The sequence below is a fragment of the Thermobia domestica genome, chromosome 3 (genome assembly GCF_964235325.1).
Source record: "Thermobia domestica chromosome 3, izTheDome1.hap1.1, whole genome shotgun sequence".
NCBI classification, from domain to species: domain Eukaryota; kingdom Metazoa; phylum Arthropoda; class Insecta; order Zygentoma; family Lepismatidae; genus Thermobia; species Thermobia domestica.
This window is the reverse complement of record NC_137456.1, coordinates 19,765,508-19,789,699: the sequence shown is the minus strand read 5'-3', so window position 1 is coordinate 19,789,699 and position 24,192 is coordinate 19,765,508. Positions and strand designations below refer to the sequence as shown.

General features: G+C 37.3%; 1 protein-coding gene across 1 annotated transcript in view; it reads right to left on the bottom strand.

The window, feature by feature from the left end:
- Positions 1-13,097: 13,097 nt before the first annotated feature.
- Syx8 (syntaxin 8) overlaps positions 13,098-24,192 on the bottom strand; it is a 51,506-nt gene continuing 40,411 nt past the window's right edge. Inside the window, exons 6-7 of the mRNA XM_081750536.1 lie at positions 23,548-23,649; positions 13,098-13,456 (exon numbers count right to left, since the gene is read on the bottom strand). Of these exons, the coding sequence (XP_081606662.1) occupies positions 13,398-13,456; positions 23,548-23,649 (161 nt within the window). The 3' untranslated portion in view covers positions 13,098-13,397. The remainder of the gene's footprint in view (positions 13,457-23,547; positions 23,650-24,192) is intronic.

The window sequence follows — 24,192 nt, the reverse complement described above, 5'->3', positions numbered from 1 at the left end:
AAGGAATTACGAAGGTAGTTTGACAAGTAATTAGCTTCGCATACTAACAGATAATAGCTTACGTCATAATATCTCTCTATATAAAATAAGTCCTGACTGACTGACTGTTTGATCAACGCCCAACGGGGCATAACATTTGTGAGGTAAGCTCCCACTAAGGAAAGATTTCGGGAAATTCAACGGGGAAGGAGGGAAAGAGAGGTGACATTTATCATATTAAAATGGTTATACCTCGGAAACTCTGAAGGCTAGAGATATGAAATTTGGTATACGGACTTCTTATTCAAAATAATTATATATGTGTTTAAGCGTTTCTTGATATTTGACATAGAAAGAAAGGGAAAGAGATGGAAATTGCAATTATCATAAGATGTGTATATCTCGGAATCTCTGAATGTTACAAATATGAAATTCGGTATTTGGACCTCTCATTTAAAATAATCAGTTACGTATTTCACCGTTTTCTGATATTTGTCCTGGAAGGGAAGAGAAAGAGAAAATGAAATGAAATCTTTAATTTTTACGTCCCACGATTATGCCGGTTAGGCTAAAGGAGACGATGATGATGAGAAATGAATGAAATGGTGGAATGAAGAAAGTGGGAGGAAACGGGAGAACCCCGAGAAAAACCCACGAGCACGGTGCTTGTCCACCACAAAGTTCACACGGCGCGAGCTGGGATCGAACCAGACCCCAAGCACCGGAGGTGAACGCTCTACCACTGAGCCACCGCCCCCCCGGAAGAAAAAGAGAGGGATTACAATTGTCATAATTGGATAGCCATATCTCGAATATCATTGAGGTCACACAGTGTTTCTTTCAGAAACAATGTTCCGGGGGGCACACTTAGTATTCCAGGGGGCACTGCTGATACTATTATATATATTGTTATATTATAGACGTATTATTTTGATCTACTCCGGATGGGCACTCTCATAGCTCCGGGAGGGCAGTGCCCCCCCCCCAAAAAAAAAACAGGTCTGGAAGAAACACTGGTCACGAACATTAAATTTGGTATTTAAAATAACCAAAGAAGTGTTTGGGCGTTTTCTGTTTTCTCTAGAAGGGAAGAAAAAGGCGGGTAAAAAAAAAAAAAGAATGGGCATTTAGTTGTTAAAATAAAATGGCATATCTCGAAATCCGTTTCGGTTAGAGACATGAAAGGTATTTACAGTTTTCAGTTAAAATAATTAAAGACGTGTTTCAGTCTTTTTTAAAAATATTTCCCCTACAAGGAAAGAAAAAGATGGGGAGAAAAAGGAGTCGGGGTTACAATTGGTAAAATAGCATGGTCATATCTCAAAATCCCTTCTTCTTAGTCTATAGACCGAGCAAATGCGAAAGTCTGGGTGTGAAGTTAATCTGGTTGTATTGCAGAGTATGTCAAACAATGTCCCTCTCTCGATATTTTCATGGTACGAAATTTCAACGTTTTGTGTCCAGAGATGGCGAGGATCAATGAAAACTTGACTCATGACCCACAGATCCACCAACCATCGTGACCCACAACCCATCATGACCCACTCTAACCCACCATTCATTGTCATCAACTCTAACCCATTATCGAGCTCCTCCGTGGCTTAGCGGTTAGCGTACGCGCCTTTGGCGTGGGAGACCCGGGTTCGGTTCCCGGTGGGAGCTCATGTGGTTCGGATTCCACGTTAATCAGTAGGTCCACGTCTCATATAGCCTCGCTGCTGAACGGGACGTTAAACTCAAAATCAACTCAACTCTAACCCATTATACACGCATTCATCTTAACTGAAAAAAGAGCTTACACTTTAAAAAAAAAAAAAAGAATGTGAAATTATCACCAATCGGAGTTTGAATTTCTACGGTTAATCGGTCAAGCACTGCTCTGTTGTGTCCATAAATAGATAAATATAGCATCAGCGCTGACAGGGTAATTTAAACGCCAATCCAAGGAACCAATAGGAACCATCGTATGTTCCCATCTCAATCCAAGGAACCATCGTATGTTCATATATGCTAAGGCACAAGAATAACAAATAAAGAAAACAGATGGAACCACAGCTATCTGTGTAACTGTTGTCAGAAGATTCACAGGTTTACAACAATATTATTGTGACCGATTACAGAAAACATAGAACATTATTCGTTACTTGGCATAAGTGCCAAAGATATTTCGCAAAGCTTTGCTCATATTAAACGATAAATACCAATGCAAATTCTCTCAGGTAATAACTAGTTATTTCTGACATGCTCGGAAAGCGATCAAACATTCTTGTTTCTACCCTGCTGATATTGATATTTCTTCATAAATCTCTCCCTCGGTTTGCTCCAAGAAAGGTAATCGGACAAAGGCATGTTTTGAGGACACTCGAATAGACAATGAAATAATTAATAAATAACGTATACCAGATGGTTAATAGTTGTAGTCAATTTGTAGCTATGACATTTCCCTATTCCCATTGCTTTTTAAATCGTTCCAGATTACAAATGTAAATAATGTATCAAATTTGCGACTTAAAATTATCGTGATTTCCTGTTTTGTAGCTATTTCCTTTATCTACAACGCCATTTTTCATACGCAAACTGAATATTATCGTTCAATTTCCGCCTCTGACTATGGCAAAAAAAAAAAAAAAAAAAAAAGACAGGGAAAATGATCCAAGCGTAAAGAGAATTCGTAAGGACCTAGGGTCATTTTTTTCGGTCTTAGCTTCTGGAAGCAGTCGAGGTTTTGTGAACAGAAGCACACCACGTCCTGGAAGCCCGAAATCATCGGTAAAGTCCATAATGTAGTTTTAGCCGATAAATGATGGAAAGTGTGCGAGATAACAAAAGGTATAAGGATCTCAAAGGGATAAGGGTTTCACTTATTTTGCATAATGAATTGAGGAACTTTGCGTTTACTCACTTCAGAGGAAAAAAATCAACCAAGCTGCGATTTGAACTGCTTCCGCATCGTGCCTATTCAGGAGACCTAGTTCCCTCTGACTTTATCTATTCTTGAAGCTTAAACTTTCCTAGCACGACGTAAATTTGAGTCAAATGAAGGGATCATATAGGAAATAAACGAGTATTTGAAGGCTTCTCTAGAAAAAGCTCATTTCCGCGAAATAATCTGGTGAAACGTTGGAGTAAGTGCATTGAACTTCGAGGGGACTATGTTGAAAAATAAAGTACGTTAAAATACTCATTGTTTTTTTTCTTTTTTTATTATTTTAAACCAAATCACTCATCAAACCATCCCCGTATTATAGCACATATAGAAAATGGAGGACGAAATTATTACTTGGTAGTAGCATTGTCAAAGATTTTATTTGGAAGTCTCGTCCCGAAAAGGTCCAATGGAAGTGTCTTCTAGTCTCTAAAACGTGTATGCGTTTATATTGGAAGAACCCTGTCTCGTTTCGTCTCGTATCGTGAGGAACACTATTTGGAAATCTGAGTCACCTTCCATAATAACATCAAGTAACTGTTTCTGAGAAAAGGAACATGCGTAGGCGCACACAAACAATGTGCTAGGTTTTCGGATTCCGGGTCAAAATTTTCTTCTTCGAATTTTTCGTTTAGATTCCAAGTTATTCGAGTTGACTTGATTTTCTATTAACGTCCCTTTCAGCAGCGAGGCTGTATGAGACGGGGCCTACTGATCAACATGGAATTGGAACAACATGAGCTCCAGCCGGAATTTAAGTTATTCGAGTTCTTGGGCTTTCGGATTTCAGAGGATATATATATTCTTAACTTTAAGACACGATGGTTCAGTGGTAGAATGCTTACATCTGGTACGTGGGGTCCCTGGTTCGACGCCCGGCCAAGTAAGCTTGTAGTAGACGGCATCGTGTCTCGGGCTACTCCCGTTTTCTCCAACATTCTTATTTCACGATTTTTTTCCATGACCAGTCACTTGTCTTAATTATCGCCTCCCTTAGCCTAAAGGGCGCAATAGTGGGGACTTTAAAGTGAAAATTTTCATTTTTTTTTTCTTTCCTTCAAGAGAAGAAACTCTCGACAAACAACAATCAGGCGTGTTTCTGAAATATTTGGGCAGATACATGACTTAAATTGAAGGTTCCGAAAATTATTTAACATTTGTCTTCACTGAATTGGATTTTAGAACTTGTTTTTGAATTTATTTTTGCATTTATTAAGTCCTATTTTCTATGCTTTAAGTGCCTAAAAATCCGGGTTCTAGTAATAACTAAATAAATATAAAGATTATCTTAATAAATAACTTACTTGAAGGCAAGAAACGCCACGATTCTCATATAGATTTATCTTTTGATGTCTAAGTGTACACACACTTTAAACAAACACCCAACGAATGCATGAAAATGTAGATATGCGCGAATGCACAAACAAAGCACGAAAATGTAGATATGATCAAATACTAACTGCAATCATATTTTGCTTACAATTCATGGATACAGAATAAAGAGCTGGTGTTTGTTTGAAATCATGCAAAGGTATCCCACTGAATATTCCATTTATCCTCCTGTAGGTGTAACCATGTCACAGGTAGATTGACACACAAATTAATACAAAGAAAAATCTATACATTCATTACCCAACTATGTTGTATTTTAATGTGTCAAGCGAGGATATAAAAGTATTGATTCAAAGTGGATACTTTTTCGAGCACGAACACAAGAGGGCATTTAGTGCTTTGAATGGTGAAGATCAATATGTTATTCGCAATAATTTTTCATGGTCATAATAAATCTAGGAATGTTTTCACTTCTCTCCTATACAAATGAATTAAGCACAATATCTTGTTCTTATTGGAAGTTCCACAACAAATCTCAATATTGCGGTTCTGGAAGAAAAGCTGTTATCGAATTCAACAAAACATCTGCTATTCTATTATTGATGCTTTTAGCAAAATTACTTTTATAATTTCTTTTACAGAATATTACAAAGATTTATATTTTTTTCCCTTCAGGTAGAAAAAATAGCTCCGACAAACAAAAAGAAATATTAACCTTCAAATGCTCATTGACGTAACTGCTCCATAGAGGCTTTTAAACCCCAATAACTCAGCCCTTAATTAAGTAAGAAAGGTAATTTTGATATCAATGTATTCCTGAAGGATAAAGCTTTCCGACGATATGCATTTTATGTATGTGGGGGTACCACGGTGGAAAGGAAGGATAAACTTTTATTTTTTGCATGTTTCTTTTTGCGGGGGAGGACATTTACCCTTAGGGTATATGATATATGAAGCAATGAAGTGGTTCACTACATGGTAATACACTGTATGTATACTTGTTGCTTATATGGGGGGAAAGAAGGGGCAAAGTTGGCCAATTTTTTGAGCCTCAGATTTCTGATGTATATTACATTTTTTTGTTTCTTTTTCTACGAATAGGGCTGGAATTGCACAAATTTTACCTCGTTGGAATCTATGTTTCATAAGCTAGCCAGCGATGTACTTTATCACGACTCTGTGATAATTAGGGAGAGTTACTAGGGTCATCAGGGCGAAGTTCTGCAACAGTCCTTCGAAAATTATATACAGGGCGTTTTTATAGGAATTTCGTTCTGAATTTTTATATCCTTTTGTATTGAAGCTTTCGTGTATCAATCATTACTCTGTAATTATGAGGGGAAGGGAAGGGTCACCAGGGCTGCCAACGTGAGAGTCTACAGTTTCGTTCAAATCCATGGCGGGCGTAGAAAGGTTAAACTCATTCCGCTGGTTGGTGCCATAGTTGCCAACCACTGAGGACTTAAAATTCACGCAAATTTTAACTTCTAACAACGGGTTTCACGTGCTGATTCACATATCGTTGAAGAGAGAACGCTCTCATAATGGAAAGAACTCATGGAAGAAAACAGTGGAAGTAAAAAGGATTCCTGAAAAGACATAAATACGATACCTAGGTCAAACATACATAAGCAGAATCAAAGCAGGAACTTTTGAACTAAGTTGAACGATTTACGACTCAACCATCCTGTCTTTCAGCAATGAACATTTTTATTAAATTTTTCAGCAAGATTCTTTTTTTTATTTCTTTATTTTTAACTTACGTTTTCATTGCAAATTTTTAAATTAGAATATTCTAACTGCGGTAGAATTAAAGTAAAATCTGTAGCTTGTTATACAGGGTGGAAGGTAACTCCACCGAAGAACTTTGGGAGGTGATTCCTTATATGAAATGGAAGAAAAAAAAATTCTAATAAACCTGGGTCGAACAACGTCTCCTTTCAGAGTTATGAACCGCCTAAAATTCGAAAAATCGCGTTTCGAAACAGCGAAACGAACGCACCATTAGTACTTAAAGGAGTATCCATATAAGTCAATTTCCCTTTTACAGTTCGTTTTGTCGATAACGGAAGATGGTAAAACACGGATACTTATGGGTCCTGTAGTTTCAAAGGCAGGGCGTTTCGAAACATGATTTTTCGAATTTTAGGCGGTTCATAACTCTGAAAGGAGACGTTTTTCGACCCATGTTTGTTAAAACTTTCTTCTTTCATTCCATATAAGGAATCACCTCTCAAAGTTTTACGGTGGAGTTACCTTCCACCCTGTGTATATATATATATATATATATATATATATATATATATATATATATATATATATATATATATATATATATATATATATATATATATATATATATATATATATATATATATATATATATATATATATATATGGCTAGAATACACAGTACAAAATGTTGGACATCAGCACACACACACACACACACAGACATATATATATATATATATATATGTCTGTGTGTGTGTGTGCTGATGTCCAACATTTTGTACCGTGTTTCACTGCAATGTGGCGAATGTAAAACACAGTGGGACCTCGATAACTCGAAGTGAAGGTAATAAATAAAAATTCCTGTTTTTCGAGTAATCAAGGTTCTTGTTATCAAGATAGCTACAACAAAAATTCGATATACTGAGGTTCGCATTCTCATTAAAATCTCTATAACTGGAAGTGGTGAAAGTTCCTTAAATTAAATAATGATGACTAGTAAAAATAAAATTCTAGACATGAGTCAATAACACAATTACAGTGGACATTAGTAACAATGACAACTACGTAAAAGCATAGAGTTATATAGCTTCGAGTTATCGAGGTCATATCAAGAGAAATTCGAATGATAAAACTTCGACTCGTAGAGGTTTGCAGATACGAAATTTCTAGTTACCGAGGTTTTTTTTTTTTAAAAAAAAAAAAAAAAAAATATGACTATGAAGTCTTTAAAATTCGACTTATCGAAGTTGTAATTTTTAAATATTCGACTTATAGAGATTATTTTAACATTGAGTGTCATGGGGAGTTCAAGGGAATGTGAAAAATTCGACTCATCGAGATCTGACTGTACAAGGAGAGTCATAAATATTGCAATATTGTGGTAACATATCTATAACCATTACAGGACAATGAAAACAGGTTAAATTCAAAGTATACACCTTCGTGTTGGACTGTCTGTAGCTATCTTTCTGCCAGTTCTCGATTCCACATCGATACAGTGTCTTGTCTTACAGGCAAAGAAGTCAGTCACTAATATTTCCACCTTCTGCTGGTTGGTGAAGCATCGTGATTTAAGTAGAACCGAAACAGATAGTGATCCGAAGGGATAAGGTCAGGACTGTATGTCGAGTGTAGCATTAGTTGGTTACCATCAAGTTCCTGAATTTATTGTTTCACTTGTCGACTCAAGTGTGGCTTTACATTATCCTGTTGCAGCAAGGCGCGCTTTCGGTTTACCAATGCAGGATTTTTTTTTTGGCGTAGTGCATCATACGTCCCCTCCAATTGTTTTGAGATAAAGGTTGACATTCATGCTACAACCGACAAATACCCACTTTTCGTCACATATGAACATCCGTTTCATGCAGATTTTGCAGCAGTTGTCGACACATGTCAACTCTTTTCTGGCCTTGAGCTGCGGTCAACTCATGTGGCACAATGCGGGAGCTCTTGGTGGTTTTCCAGAGTTCGTGAAGGTAACGCACTACAGTGAATCAGGACATGCCTAGCTGATTTAACAATTGTCATGCGCCAGTGAGTGGATTTTCCTAAATGGCGTGTTGTGTAACTTCAGAATCTGTTACCTTGGGACAACCGAATCTCGGCTAATCTTCGAATTTTTTACAACCTACACGTAATTTTTGGAACCAGCGAGTTGCTGTGTTGTGGTTCACTGCACCTTCCCCTCTCGCATGACAAATGGTTTGGGTCGCTAAAGCAGCGTCATGCCCAAGTTCGAATTCCTATTGTAACCGTTTACGCATTAGACGTTGTTGAGCATCCATCGTCGTTGCCACTAAAAACTGACTGAAGATACTGACGGAGTGGTGGCCTCTATGTTAAACAGTCCGCTTGCCACACTACCTTTTGGGCGAGTTGAACCTTTTATTCACGGTCGATCACGGCGTATGCATGCGCCTGTTGTTTGGGTTGTGGGTATGTTGCAAGACTTATGACTTATCTTCTAGTGCGAAGTGAGAAAGGAAATGTTCAAATACTCTTTGATTTTTTTTTAATACGTATATACAAAATGATATAAAAAGATTTAACTGGACATGCATTTTAAAATGTGATAAAAATCTTCCACGTCTAACGTTCCAGAATTATGTCCTTTAGGCTAAAGACGATGATTAAAGCAAGTGAATTAATTTACTTGTTCGGGAATCGAGCCAGGGATCCCAGGCTCAAGCGGTAAGCGCTCCACTAACTGAGCCAGTGTGCTTCCCAAATGATATCACAGGCTTTCCAATACTAATGAAATTTATATATATATATATACAGATGGTGATCAGAAAAATGGAAACACCTGTAGTTGGCAACACGTCAGATGTATGGGTTGGCAGTGGTGTTGTGGCGCCCGCAGCGCCAGACCGCTGGTGGTGGTGTGTTAGGTCAGTCTCCATACTAGGTCAGGCGCAGTGGAACAGCAGTGTCCAGTGGCTGCAGCAGACGGAAGTAGTGTAAAATGGGAGACCTCTCAGATTTTCAAAGAAGGCAAATTGTTGGTGCGCGGTTATGTGGAGTGAGTGTGACGGCAGTGGCTACTGTGTTAGGTGTGTCGCGTGGGACAGTGTCGAAGGTGATGACGGCCTACACAACACACGGGAAAACCACATCGGGAAAGCGAAACAGTGGGCGGAAGAAAATCATGAGTGACAGGTCACGCCGGATATTAAAGCGCATTGTCACGCAGAACCGTCGTGCCACTGTGGAGCAAGTGACGGAGGAACTCAATCAGCACCTCCCCCTCCCTGTTTCGACAATCACATTCCGCCGCGAATTACATGACATGAACTTACGGGGTCGTGTTGTACGGGCCAAACCGCTCATCAGAGACCATAACGCTTTCGCACGCCACGACCATGCAACTTGGACCGTTGAGGACTGCAAACGTGTGATATGGTCGGACGAGTCATCCTTCACCCTATTCCCAACCACGGGCCGTGTTTATGTGTGGAGAACGCCCAAAGAAGCTTATGATCTGCAGTGTCTCCGCCCAATTGTGAAACATGGCGGCGGCTCGGTGATGCTGTGGGCCGCCATATCATGGTTTTCATTGGGTCCTGTGGTCACACTTGGCGGACGAATCACTGCCAACGATTATGTTGCAATTTTAGGAGACCACTTGCATCCTATGGTCCGGATGTTGTTCCCGGACAATGACGACACCTTCCAGGATGATAATGCACCCATTCACACAACTGGCGTTGTTGCAGCTTGGTTTGAGGAACATCGGGATGAAGTTCAACAGCTCTCCTGGCTCGCCCAATCCCCAGATCTCAACATAATTGAACATCTGTGGTCCGTCTTGGAAACACGACTCCGGCGACGATTTCCACCTCCATCCTCTCTCACAGAACTGGCCGATGCCCTGCAGGAGGAATGGTGTAAAATTCCACTTGCTACAATTCACGACCTCTATGCCTCCATCCCACGTCGCATCAAGGCTGTTCTGAAGGCGAAAGGTGGCCCGACAGCATATTAATCTGGTAAGTTGCAATTTCGTTCAGGTGTTTCCATTTTTCTGATCACCATCTGTATATATATATAGGAAATCACGACGAGGAAATATAAGAGGTTTCGTGAAGCTGTGAAAAAGGAACATTTCAATTATTTCCTGAAACATTTTGAAGGAACATTTTGAAAGAACAAGGAACAAAAAAAAAAAAAAAAAAAAAAAAAACTCATATAACAATATTTTTACCTTTCGGAAGGAACATTTCAATTATCCAATAGGTAGAAATAATAATTAAAAAACATGGAAATTACACAAATTGTTATATGAACATAAATCTACTCTAAATATAACTAAATGAGTAAATATCTCGTTGCAAAATTTTATACGAGTTTCTTAGGGTTTTCGTACGTAGCTCAACAGTACTAAGCAACGACCATACTGAAACTGTATAAAGGATTTGCATCAGAAAATTAGTGTTTGTAAGTATACGTGCAAAAAGTACAGATACACCTAAATAAATTAATTTATAAGTCTTTAAAATCACCACTCCATAGAACTTTTTAATGAATATGACGAAACTAGTTTATTTTTTGTTCCATTTGGTCGGTATATGAATATTTTTTGCACTAACTGTATATTGTTTGGTATAATTATCTTTAGACAATGAACAGGAAAGGACGAAACACAAAAGAGTCTCCATTCAACCACCGTACTGTGGAGACAAAAGGCCCTCCAACCATCCACACCTTATTTCCTTAAGTTATTTTCACAAGTGGAAGTAGCAATGCCACAAAAATATAAGAGGTTTCGTTAAAATGTAGGAAATATAGTTTATACGAAGAGATGCGAATATATAGGAAAAATAGGAAATATAGGAGCATTGGGAAGCCTGATATCATAAAAACGCGGCTCGATTCGAGTGCTAACACACTCATTCTATGGCACATGGAACTCGAAGATTCAATGCCACGTTTACAATAGCTCTCCACTGACTTCTGTTCCTAGTCAACTGGATTCAGTTTCTACCTTGTATTTTTTATTTCTGCGAAGAGTCTTAACACTCTCCTCCCATCTGAGCCTAGGTTTTCGTAATGGCCTTGATCCGACTGGCTTTCCAGTTAAAATTTTGAAAGCGTTGCCACTTTTTTAAATTCTGGCTACATCATCTGCCCACCTGAGTGTCCTAGATTTAATAACCCTAACAATGTTAGGTAAACAGTTTAAATTATGTATTTCCTCATACTGATGTTTCGGCTATTCCCTATTCCCGTCGATCTTGGGTCCGAATATTCGCCTCAGTACTACGTTTAAAACTTCACTTCAAACGGCTCAGCCGTTTTCATGTGCAAATGCGACATACAACTTCGATGTCTCATTTTTATGCACAGAGATGAACAAAATTATAAGCGTTTCCGAAGTCTTATCCGAAGAAAGCTTACTCCGAAAAGTAAATCACACCATACAGATTTCATGCTAAAAATTGTAGGCCTGGCTGTATTTTAAAGGCACATTCTCCCAACTCTGGGCAGGAATTTTTAATACTATGACTTAAAGAAAGATATGTACTGAAGATGTATTCATTCCATCAATTCTTATGGATTCACATCTTTTCAAAGAAAAATAGATGACCAATTTTTTATAATATAACAAATTGAGCAAGAAATACAAGAACTATTTTCAATATTAATGTAACTTTTCATAGAAACAAACTTATCCAGAGTTCCATATATTTTATATTATGCTCAGATAAAATAATTTTAGCAGTACACTAGTTTGTGGCCTTGTTCATATAATATATACAAATGAACGTTTGGTAGCACACAAAAAGCTTTTTCTGTCTTCATTTCCTGCCATTTTGTGTTACTGTCACCCTAGCGGCGAGATGCGTAACTAACACATCAGCTTTGCCAGATACTACAACTTTATGAGTTTCTATTTCATTTGATATCACTTTCACGTAGTATGTGTTAATAAACGTGAGTTATTGAAGTTTCTGATCGGGAAGATCATTTTGAATAGCCCTGAATAACACAACCACAAAACGTTACCACCAAGAATGAAAATACGCTCGATGTTCTTATATTTATATTTCCATTCTGATACTTATGAAAAAGTTTGGACTACAAATTCGTGAACAAGATGGCAGACTTCGCTTGAAATATAGAACATGCACAAGTAAGCATACGTCACATCAACCTATTGGACAGGAAAAAGGCGGAGTGCACCTTTCCCTCACAAGCAAGCATTACAGAAGGTAACGAAATAGAACTTTCATCATTCTTTTAGGATAACATCTCACAATTATGCACCGAGGGTAAGAGAGACGACGATGAGCTGCATATGCTGGAACGAAGAAAAAGGGAGAAAACCCAAGAAAATCAGGCACACAGTGTTTGTCCACCACAAAGCTAGCTCACTTAGCAGGATCAAACCAACTCCTGACATCAAATTAAGAGGGAAAAAAATGAAATCCTTAAGTTTTACGTCCCACGTTTATGCCGGTTAGCTTAAAGGAAGTGGTGATGATGAGAGATAAGTGAAATGAAGAAAGTGGGAGGAAACGGGAGAACCCCGAGAAAACCCACGAGCACGGTGTTTGTCCACCACAAAGTCCACGCGGCGTGAGCTGGGTCAAAATAAGAGGAAAGTTCATATGGACCTGAGATCGGAAGTGCATAGTTTCGTAGTTCTACTACTCCAGGATCGATCGTAGTTGGGACAAGACATCATTGAGAAACTAATACGTGAACTATCAAAATATCCATCTTTCAGAACCTTCGGTATTTGCACAATCATTTTTAGAGACGCTGTTTGGGAGTACTTGATCACTCTCTACCTACATCTCTAAAAATTAGTGAGCAAGTACTGAAGCATTCTTAAACATGGATATTTGGATAGTTTATATACCAGTTCCTCAGTATGTCTTGACCTGACTACCATAGGTTCCATAAAGGGATTTTAAAAGTTCATTTGTTTCACGTTTACGGCACCCTATAACTCCGAAATTATTACCTTTGAGTACAGGTCCATATAAACTTTTTTTCTTATTTCGATGTGAGAAATATGTTCCGAAAATATTGTGAAATTTTTTTGTAACACCCTGTATAAAGATGTTTAACCGAATAGAATAACTACCTTACAATGCGCAACAAAAGACAAATTTAGGTGATTACAATTGATATATATTAAAATATATATATTACATTTTTTATGCATATATTTACATGATTACCCGTAGTTAACAGGATAATTAAAATTACGCTGTACATCACTCATCGTTGAAAAATTATTATACACAAGGATACTTCTTTTTACACAGTTTCAGTATTGCTTTAAAAGTATCAAAACACATCTTGTGATACTGAATTCACTAGTAAAACAGTCTTTTCCGGAGCTCTTGTAAGTTTAAGCCCAACTTGGAATTCTTCCACTTCTTTTTGATACCATCACAGCCATGGAATTGAAAGCTCAGACGAGTGCAATAATTACAATTGCAACTAGCAGTAAAATAATTATAACCCAATATACTGAAATAAAAAGAGAACATGAAATCAGTATCAAATTTCTATACTATTCATGCTTCTAAGAAAATATATGCTGGGAAACAAACAAAGAAACTGAGAACTGTTTTTTTGCAAAGCTTGCTTACAGAGGGGAATATTTGTTTTCTTTAAATTAATTTCTTTACACACACTGTTTGATTTTGTAATTAACTTATATTACATTAATTCTATAAAACTTTTCCTCAATAAAGAACTAAACGAGCTAGAAACAAGTATGTACAGTCCGCAACAAAAAAACCTGCAACGTGAGCATGTAAGTTTATTGTGAATCTACGCCAAACAGCACAGGGAATCAACATAACGTGTAAGTGGCACGAATCACGCCAGAAGAAGCCTCGTCGTCCGCTCCTGCACACTTATTTTGGAGTAAAAGACTTCGTCGTTTCACAATAAACTTACATGCTCATGTTGCAGGGTTTTTGCTGCGGACTGTATCTTTGAAACATGACCCTGAAAAAAACATGTTTTGTGGGGGGCTTTTTTTTTTTATTTTATTTACAAAATCAAGTTTTGCATAAACGGTCTTCAATTATTCTCAGTAGATGCCAGCAAAAACACACACACAACTCTGTGAGGTAATTTTAGTAACTTCGGGGCGAATTAACCAATTTTAAGACAAAACGTTTTAGATTCGTTTTTTGCTTTGATTTGAGTTCAGTGTCCTTTTCAGCAACGATGCTATATGAGACGTGGACCTATAGCTTACCGTGGGATCCGAACATGAGCCCCTACCAGGAATCGAACCCGGGTCTCCCGGGCAAACGGCACGTACCCTTATCATATAGTTGCGTAGGAGCCCTTAAAATGTATTTGCATTAGCGAGAACATTTATCCGTCTGCTTTCATTATTTCTACATTTACTTTTCAAGTTTTGCTTATAACTGTAATGCACTAAATTTTCGGGTCTGTACGTGTCCATTGACAAACTGTTTAAGAGGGAGAACAAAATGATCCCAAACGGCCTTTCCTAGTAAAATAGTGAAATCGGCTCTTGAAACAAATTTGGTTGTTATCGTATCATACATACTCAAAATTTATTGAAATTCTGGTTGGGTGATTCAAATAATTTGAAAGTTTCACAGATTGTAAACACCATGTAGGTGTAAATATGAACATTTAAAAAACGATGCGTATTTTCGTTTTTTTTTTTTTTTTTTGTGTGTGTGTGTGTGCTGAAAATTTAAAAAGAAATCGTAAAAAAGAATTTGGACGGGGGAGACACGTAGCTGATTTTTTGTTCAAAATGTAATATCCTTAGGTACAACATACATTATTTCAGGGTCTGAAAGTGGTGGCAACATAGTCAAACAAAACTGAAAAAAAAAAGTTTTTTTTAACATTTTTTTCACCATTTTGGGACTCTCAATGTCAAAACTTGGTATCCAACTTAATAATTTAAAAATAGTACTTTAAAAAACTTTAAAATAAAATGTGAAAAAACGTTTTCAGTTTTTTTTGACAATGTTATCATCACTTTCAAACCCTGAAAAAAATATAGGTTGTATCCAAGGATATTTCATTTTAAACAAACGAACAAACAAAATCGCGATGTGTCCTCTCCCAAATTTTTTTTACGTTTTTTTTTGAAATTTCCACGCAAAAAAATACACATCGATTTTTTTTTTAATGTTCACATTTACACCTACATAGTGTCTACAATCTGTGAAACTTTCAAATTATTTGGACCAACCCACCAGATTAAAATATTAAATTTTGGGCATATATGAAAAGTTAGTAATTTAGTAAGGGGTGGGGTTAGAGGATTGAAACAATTTTGAGTTGGTTTCCAGTTAAAACTAATATTTCGGGTCGATAACGACCTAATTGTATGAAGGGTCGATTTCACTATCTTATCAGCAAAGACCCTTTACTGGAAGGCTATAGTAGGTATAGTCATAGTACACTCACTATGCAAAACTCATTGCATAGCAGGTCACTGATTCGCAGACGGACACCACGTGTGTTCCACGCCCACTTCAAGGCTCTATGACGGCTGTAGTTGTGTGTGAGACATTATGGAAAGTGGCTCTTTGAGTGATTCATGTGAAGTGCAACACAATCACGAGTTGACGGCATTCGAACGGGGCATGCTGGTGGGTGCCCGATGTATGGGACATTCGATTTCGGAGGTGGTGCAGGAATTCAACTTCCCACGTTCAACTGTGTCCAGAATATACCGAGTGAATGAAGGCGTCATAGGCCATAACAGGTACCATACTCGCGAGTCCAACAGACCTCAATGATCGTGACCGGCGACGAATGGTCAACAGAAACAGGAGAACAACAGTCCAACAAATCACGGCTTAATTCAATACTGGCCGTAATAGAAACATCTCCTAGTGGACAATCCGTTGGAACATGTGCCCTCGGGCATGGGAGGTATAACCCTACACTGGTGCTACTGCTAACCCCGCGCCATCGAACACTCCGACGTGCATATGTCACCAATCGCTGCGGATGAACATTGCAGCAGTTACGTAACGTTATATGGTTCAATGAGTTACTGTATCAACTGTACTATCTCGATAGAAGGCACTTTTTGGTGCAGACGGCATGAAGCGATGGATCCTGCATGTCAAGACGACGTGTTCCAGGGCGGTGGGGTATCAGTCATGGTGTGGGGTGGGTTTACTTGGCAAGGAATGTGCCCCTTAGTTGTCCTAGAAGACAAGTTACTGATTCGCGGATCGTCAGGTGCTCGGAGACCATCAATAGTTTGTGGCCTTTCAACACCATGACGACACTGCGGTCTTTCAACAGGAAAATGCGCCGCAACATCGCTCCAATGTCATCCGTGAATGGTGTGAAGAGCATGCAGTGGAGGTCCAACGACTGAACTAGCCATTTGGGGCCTTAATATGAACTCCATCGAACATATCTGGGATATCGTTGAACTCAGGCTCCGTGAATTGAATCCTCGACCCACGAATAAACCGCAATTGGTTGCCGCTGTGAAGACCATGTGGTGTCAACTGTCTCCGGAAGTGTAGCCTCAGTTCCACGCCATATCGCTGCGCTCCGCAGGGTCACAGTGGACGCCATCAAATATTACGTGGGTATCCTAAGAGTTTTGCTAAGTCAGTGGAAATCTGTTTCTTCTTACACAACCGAAGCCATCATTTAGTAGAATACCATTTAATGCAATTTAGTTTTAGTATCCCCAGAAAACGATCTGAAAGATAAATTTGAATTTGTCATAGATTTAAGAAACAATATTATCATTGTACGCTTGTACGCTTGACCTGCAATAATTACTAAGTGCTAGCACTTTTTTTTTTTTTTTTTTTTTTGAACGATTGCTTGATGGGAGCCAAAATGGTCACACTAGTTCTAAACCTTATACAATGCTGAAATCATACTACTGGTCCCTTTGTTTCAAAGTTATTGACAAGGAAATGTAAGAAAATTATCTTATTCTTCGGTATTCTTTTCTAACCACTCAAATATATTTTCCCATAGGTTTTCAACTAAAATTCATGCACTGCTTCTATTTTCCATGTAGCTATTGTAGTTTCGCGCTGTGTAACTTACACCGTTTACAAGTAAATAATTCTATAGATTGTTTAGAGTTACAGAACGATTTAAATAAACGTTATGAATGGTCGCTGAATAACGAACTTAATTTTAATGTAAGTAGGTGTTTTGCAATTACATATTCTAGGCAATATGCTTCTCTTAATTCTAAATATTTAAAGGTAACCAAGAAAGTTCTATCGCTTTTTCACCCACAATCTTCAAACATCGATATGTCACCTTTCCCATCAGCATCGACGACCTTCTGCCAACGTTCTGGAAGGCCATGGATTCCATCGTGGTATTACTCGGTATAATTTTAGACACTAGATTTACTCATCATCGACATCTCGAAAAATGTGTTAATGAAACATACAAAGCTCTTGGTTTTCTATTGCGGAATTCTCAATTTCAATAACATTACTTAACAGTACGATTAGAAGTAAGCTAGAATATGTCTCGATAATGTGGAATCCATATTACAAGTGTTACATTAAGAAAATTGAGAGAATACAGAATAGAGCTCCTCCGTGGCTAAGCGGTTAGCGTACGCGCCTTTGGCGTTGGAGGCCCGGGTTCGATTCCCGGCGGGAGCTCTTGTAGTTCGAATTCCACGTTAATCAGTAGGTCCACGTCTCATATAGCCTCGCTGCTGAACGGGACGTTAAAATCAAGTCGTCACGAATACAGAATAAGTTTTTGCTATATCTATACTATAATACAAGAAATCCTCAAATAAAGAAAATATATCATACAAAACATTATTACAAGAACTTAAGCGCAGTACTTTACGTGACAGAAGATAAATTGCAGACCATTAAAACGGAAGATTGTAAAAAAAAAAAAAAAAAAAAAAAAAAAAAAAAAAAAAAAAAAATTCGTGATCGTCTTCTACTACGTAATGTTGTGAGACTTCGTACTTATCAATTATCCCGCATAGTGGCTCCCTTACTACGTAATGTTGTGAGACTTCGTACTTATCAATTATCCCGCATAGTGGCTCCCTTACTACGTAATGTTGTGAGACTTCGTACTTATCAATTTTCACGCATAGTGGCTCCCTTGTTAAGACTGTATTCATGAACTCGTTAAACATGGTGCCATCTACTGGGTGCGCAATGAATTATATGAAATAACGTGGTTTAATTCATCCTTATAAACGGTGTATTTGCCGTCTTATCAGCAGCGAATGGTTCAAACTGAGAGTATGTCTAAATAAGTTTGTTAAGTCTGATCATTCAGTCATGGTGTGGCATTTTTGCAGGCGTTATAGTAAGTGATGAAGAGGAAACTGTAAGTTATGCCAATATGAGCATTGATTACGGGTGTTCTCAATCAGATTTACTTTATATATATATATATATATATATATATATCTTTTTGCTTGTAGTAAACTTGAGTTGGTTTTATTGGGGACAACTTGTAGGTGATGGCCATATCGGCTTATTAGCATCAGATTTGGATGATTGGCATTATGAAACCTTTTGGATATTAGTAATCTTTCTAAATATGAACCTCAAATTTATAAAATTAAATGATTTGATTGCTCCTATAATATATAAAATGTATGGATATGAATGCTACTTTCGTAAAGGACGTTTCTGAGGTTAGATGCTTCGTAGTTTTCTTAGTTGTTGTTTTGAGGCTTTATACATTTCTTGTTAAATATTTCATCTTGTTAAAAATAAATGTTAACATTATTCTTGAAACGTCCGCTTAACGACATTATTTGCATATAACATGTGTTCTACAAACACATACAGCTGCTTAACGTATTCAACCGAGCATATAGTCCTCCAATCTCGCTCCGAGGTCAAACGCGGACTTACCAATAAAAGAATTTAGTTGACTTCAAACCGAAGTACGTTACACCATATTTCTATATAAATTAGTTAATGAAATATTTGAAAATGGACAGAAATTACACTTTAATATAAAAAGAAATTAAAAATTACCACCAAAACAAACATTCTATTGTAAAAAAAAATCTAATACGATATTATATCAAAACTCACCATTTGTGAGAGTTACAAGGCAATACAATTTCTTAAATAGAGATAATACAAGTGTTGATTTTTCTATGTCATGTAGTAAATTTATATCTCAAATAAAAAATGTATTTAAAGATTCAGTATGAGAACGAACTTCTCACAATTTTATATTTTGTTTTCTTGTCTACTGATGTATGTACCAACTAAGCATATATGTCGTATATTGTTGTTTCTCGTTTTTATTGTATTTTTCATTTTTATTCTTTTTTCTTTCTTTTACAATTTCATTTACCAGAGTTCCTTACTTTGCATTTTAGTTTGCATTATTATCATTATTACGTGTCATTTTGTATGCATTATGGAGGAGCGCGGTGGCTCAGTGATAAAGCGTTCACCTCCGGTGCTTGGGGGTCCCTAGTTCGATCCCAGCTCGCGCCGTGTGGACTTTGTGGTGGACAAACACCGTGCTCGTAGGTTTTCTCGGGGTTCTTCCGTTTCCTCCCACTCTTCATTCCACCATTTCATTCATTTCTCATCACCGTCTCCTTTAGCCTAATCGGCATAACTGTGGGACGTAAAACTGAAAGATTCCATTTGTTTTGTATATTACATACTGTTAATTTCATCCTAATGTATTGTAATGTCTATTGTAAAAGGAGCAATAGCTGTTATATGCAACAGATACATAAATAAATAAATGAATCTGTTTGTCCGTTTTTGCTTCCAATATATATACAGTTTTTCAAAACACCCGACCTTTGGCCGCAAACAATACTAATCCCCTGGCCTGGATACATGATTCCTTTCAAAGTAGCCTCCTTAGAAGTGTATATCCTTTTCTGAGTGGTCCTGCCATTGTTGAAGTGGAAAGGTCTTTGGAAAGGGTGCCCCCTCCCCCTATATTTCAGAAGCAGAATTTACAACTTATTGTAAAACATAAACAACTTCTTTTCCTCTTCGTTGTTTTCCAATCCAATTTTTTTAAACACTCGCTTACTTCCCAGTTGTTAATCATTTCAGGCGGAAAGACATTTGTGGATTACTTATAATTCCGTCAGTTTTAAAAGAGAAACATAAAAAATGAAATCTTTAAGTTTTACGTCCCCCGGTTATGCCGGCTAGGCTAAAGGAGACGGTGATGATAAGAGATGAGTGAAATGGTGGAATGAAGAAAGTGGGAGGAAACGGGAGAACCCCGAGAAAACCCACGAGCACGGTGTTTGTCCACCACAAAGTTCACTTGGCGGGGGCTGGGATCGAACCCGGGACCCCAAGCACCAGAGGTGAACATTCTACCACTGAGCCACCGCGCCCCCCAAGAGAAACATAAATATGAACTACTTGATGATTTTTATATTATTATTATTATTATCGGTATTCTGCCATTATTGGCAGGTCACTTGACGCAACTGAGAACTTCCCATTTTCCACGGCCTTCCGCAAACCTCTTCGTCTTTACATACGATTTTTCCGTGTTGATATCGTCCATTAATTGTAGCCTCCTTCGCCCTCTCCCTCTCTTTCCTGTCACCATACTCTAGCACGTACCTTATAACACAGTTCCTTGTTATCCAATGCCACAACCAGTTTCTCTTCTTCTTCTTAACATCTAAAATTGTTCTTTCAACCCCCAACATTTATAAGATCCTCTCATTCGTTTTCCGTTCGACCCAACTAGTTCTCTCCATTCTTCTCTATACCTACATTTCAAATGCTTTTAGTCGTTTCTTATTATCTTTGCGTAATGCCCATGTTTCTGACTCATACAGTACAATACTCCACACGAAGGATTTTATGACTCTTTTTCTCAACTTTTTAGGCAAGGTCCTACAAAAAAAACTTTTTTTTTTACCTCCTAAAGATTTCTTTCGCCATTCCTATCCTTGCTTTGATTTCACGTTCGCACTTCGTATCATCACTAATAGTACTACCCAAGTATCGAAAACTATTCACTTGTTCTATTTTTTCCCCTCCTACTTCTATATTTGTCACCGACCGCTTCGTTCCGATCACCATGGCTTTTGTCTTTCTAACATTTTATTACATAAAATAACTAAAGTACTTATGTTTATACTTATTTATAACTTAGCAATATTCAGGATGCGATATTACCGTCACTAAAGCGACCTCTCTCTGCCATTTTCCTACGATCACAGCCACCTATATTTACATCGGTAACATATTGTCTGTTGAGAAACAGAAATAGAGAGACTTGTAATATCTGTTAAGAGTAGTTCCTATTGTGTGGGGAAACGTGTCGGACAAGCTTTTACTGAAGAGCGGTGAATAAACACGACGAAAGAAAAATATCGGTGTTCCAACGTGGAAAGAAAAAGGACAATAATCGGACAATTTTTGACATATGATCGTAAGGTAGGATTTAGGATTTAGATTACTGAGCTTTTGGCATCTAAGGTCATTTAGCCCATCACGTTTTGAGGGATGACATCCCTCGGCGAGCACATTATCCGGGGAAAGGGAAGGAAGAAAGAATTGGGTGAGAAAGGAAGCGGCCTGGGACCTATATGTTAGGTACCACCCCGGCATTCGCCTGGTGTGAAGGAGGAAAACCCAGGAAAACCTCATTCAGGGTGGCTGGCCTGAGAAAGCGTTTTACACCTTTTCGACTTAGTGTCCCCACCGGAAATCGAACCCGGGACCGCTCACACCAAAGGCGAGAACGTTAGCGACTACGCTACGCGGGGGCACTATGATCGGAAAGTGTTAACACTTAAGTTAAAGTGTTAAGTTAAAACGGAATTCTACATCAAGATGAAACAGTTAGTGGAAGACCGTAGAGTATGGACACTCAATCTGCAGTAAGTGATCTGTTGGAAAATACGTAATTTAAGTTAAGTGAACTTAGTTTTCTAAATTGAAACCACAGTGAAAACTTCACTGGAACTTCTCCTTTATAAAACGTGAAAAAATAAAGAAATCCCAGAGCAAATATCACGGTGATTTCAATTCAGGAAATTAAGCCCACTAAAGATTTAATTTGTGGACACTCAAAATTACGTTAGAGAAGTTGTGTTGTAAAATTTCCGTTAAATTTTAAACCTGTTGAAAAAAAAAATCCGGAAAACTAGGAAAAGAACAAAAATCTTAGTATTAGGTTAATTTTACTAGGAACGGAACATTCTTTTCTTCGAACGCGTGAAAAATGTAAGTTGAGAAATTTCAGTACTGCGAAGAAAAAAAAAAAAAAGCACTCGAAAATAAAACTGCTGCAATTATGCTTGAAAATTAATGGTCTGCACTCATTTCCTTTATGTGCTTCCTAGTCGTTTATACGTGGATGTGCACTAATTATAGAACTTTTACAGTTACATACAAGTCTACCATCATTAAGCTTTTCTGTTAAAACATAGGTCTCTTGAATGAAACTGAGTTCTTAATATGCTCTTTGATCTGGTAAAGCTTTGGTTATTTTAACCAAATTAATTCTTAAAAGAAAGAGCAGTAGGCAAGATTCACTAATACTCATGCACTAAAACATATAATTACTATTATTAAATATTTTAATATAGACTATTATATAAACTTTATATACAAAATTCTGTATGAAAATAAGTAACTGTTCTCTAGTTAGACAAATTATTTGCATTAATAACGAAGTATTTTGACAAAAATGTAACGCATATTGCTGAAGAAACTTCAACATCACTATCTGAAACAAACGTTTTTCATTTTGTTATTGTCGCATTGTGTTGTAAACTTTTGTAGTTATATATATAAATTTCCCTATTCTAATACAAGAAACGTAAGTAAATGAAATCTTTAAGTTTAACGTCCCACGGTTATGCCGGTTAGGCTAAAGGAGACGGTGATGATGAGAGATGAGTGAAATGGTGGAATGAAGAAAGTGGGAGGAAACGGGAGAACCCCGAGAAAACCCACGAGCACGGTGTTTGTCCACCACAAAGTCCACACGGGGATCGAACCAGGGACCCCAAGCACCGGAGGTGAACGCTCTACCATTGAGCCACCGCGCCCCCCAAGAAACGTAAGTACTCAATGATCTTAACTGTAATTTAGTAAATATGAAATAGTTTCCATTTTAAATGCATAATATTCGCATATAATATTAAAAGTATACATTTAAATATTACAAAATTTATATTTTTACCAAACTTTTTTTTTAAACTAAATACTGGTTTCTTACCCAAAATTTCCAGTTTTTTTTCCAGGCCTTTATAACGCTATACAAGAGACAACCATGTTTCTTGATCTAAGGGTGGACATACAACAAACTAAGGTGATTTGTGTAGGGGAGATAGTTATGGAGACAAGTGGTACTTTTTGTTCACAAAACTCATGCGTTCCACTTTTATTTTACAGGACAGTAACTTTCATTAAACATCAAGTAATGCCAACGAAAAGATGCGGTTGATTGAAATTATTCAGGATTAAAAAGGATATTCGTCGTTGTACAAAGGTAGGTCTACTGATGTTTCGATAAAGGTTATCGATTTTTGCTAGTTAATGTACAACAACGAATAGTTGTTTGAAAAATTCGTAATACATACTATGAATTAAAATGTTACTTACTCCACGTTCGATCTTTCCGATCTATCACACGAACATGCTTTGTTTCCGAAAGCAATCGAGCGTCAGTTCTATCCATGTGGTCAGCTAAATCATCAATGATTTCTGAAAAATAAACAACAATATTTAATATATACACACATGTATATAATATAAATATAAGCACGATATTCGCTTCAGAACACTGTGTATAAGCATTACTACAAACAAAAGAAATAAGGAATTTAAGGAATTTAAGAAATAAGGATTTCAGGATGTTTAACACAGCTTTTCGTTCATCACTACGTTCCTTGTTTGCCCCAAATTTGTAATAAGAATAGACATCTCGCTCCAAGTTCTTAAGGTTAGTGTAAAGTTTTGCCGATAGATGGCACTACAGTCTTCGTATCTCTCCCATGTATTTTTTACCTTTCACGAAAATTTACAATTTCTCTTACAAATTTTTAGAGAAGGAACTTCATAACCTGCCGATTTTTTATTTTGAATTTTCTTCATTGTTGAAATGGATATCAAAACCTTTAACAATGGAACTGTTTCAACAATGAAGAAAATCTAAATAAAAAATCGGCACGGATTATTGCCTTCCATAGATTATAAAGTTCCTTTTCTAAAAGTTTGAAGTCTGTAGATTGAAATTTGTAAGAGAAA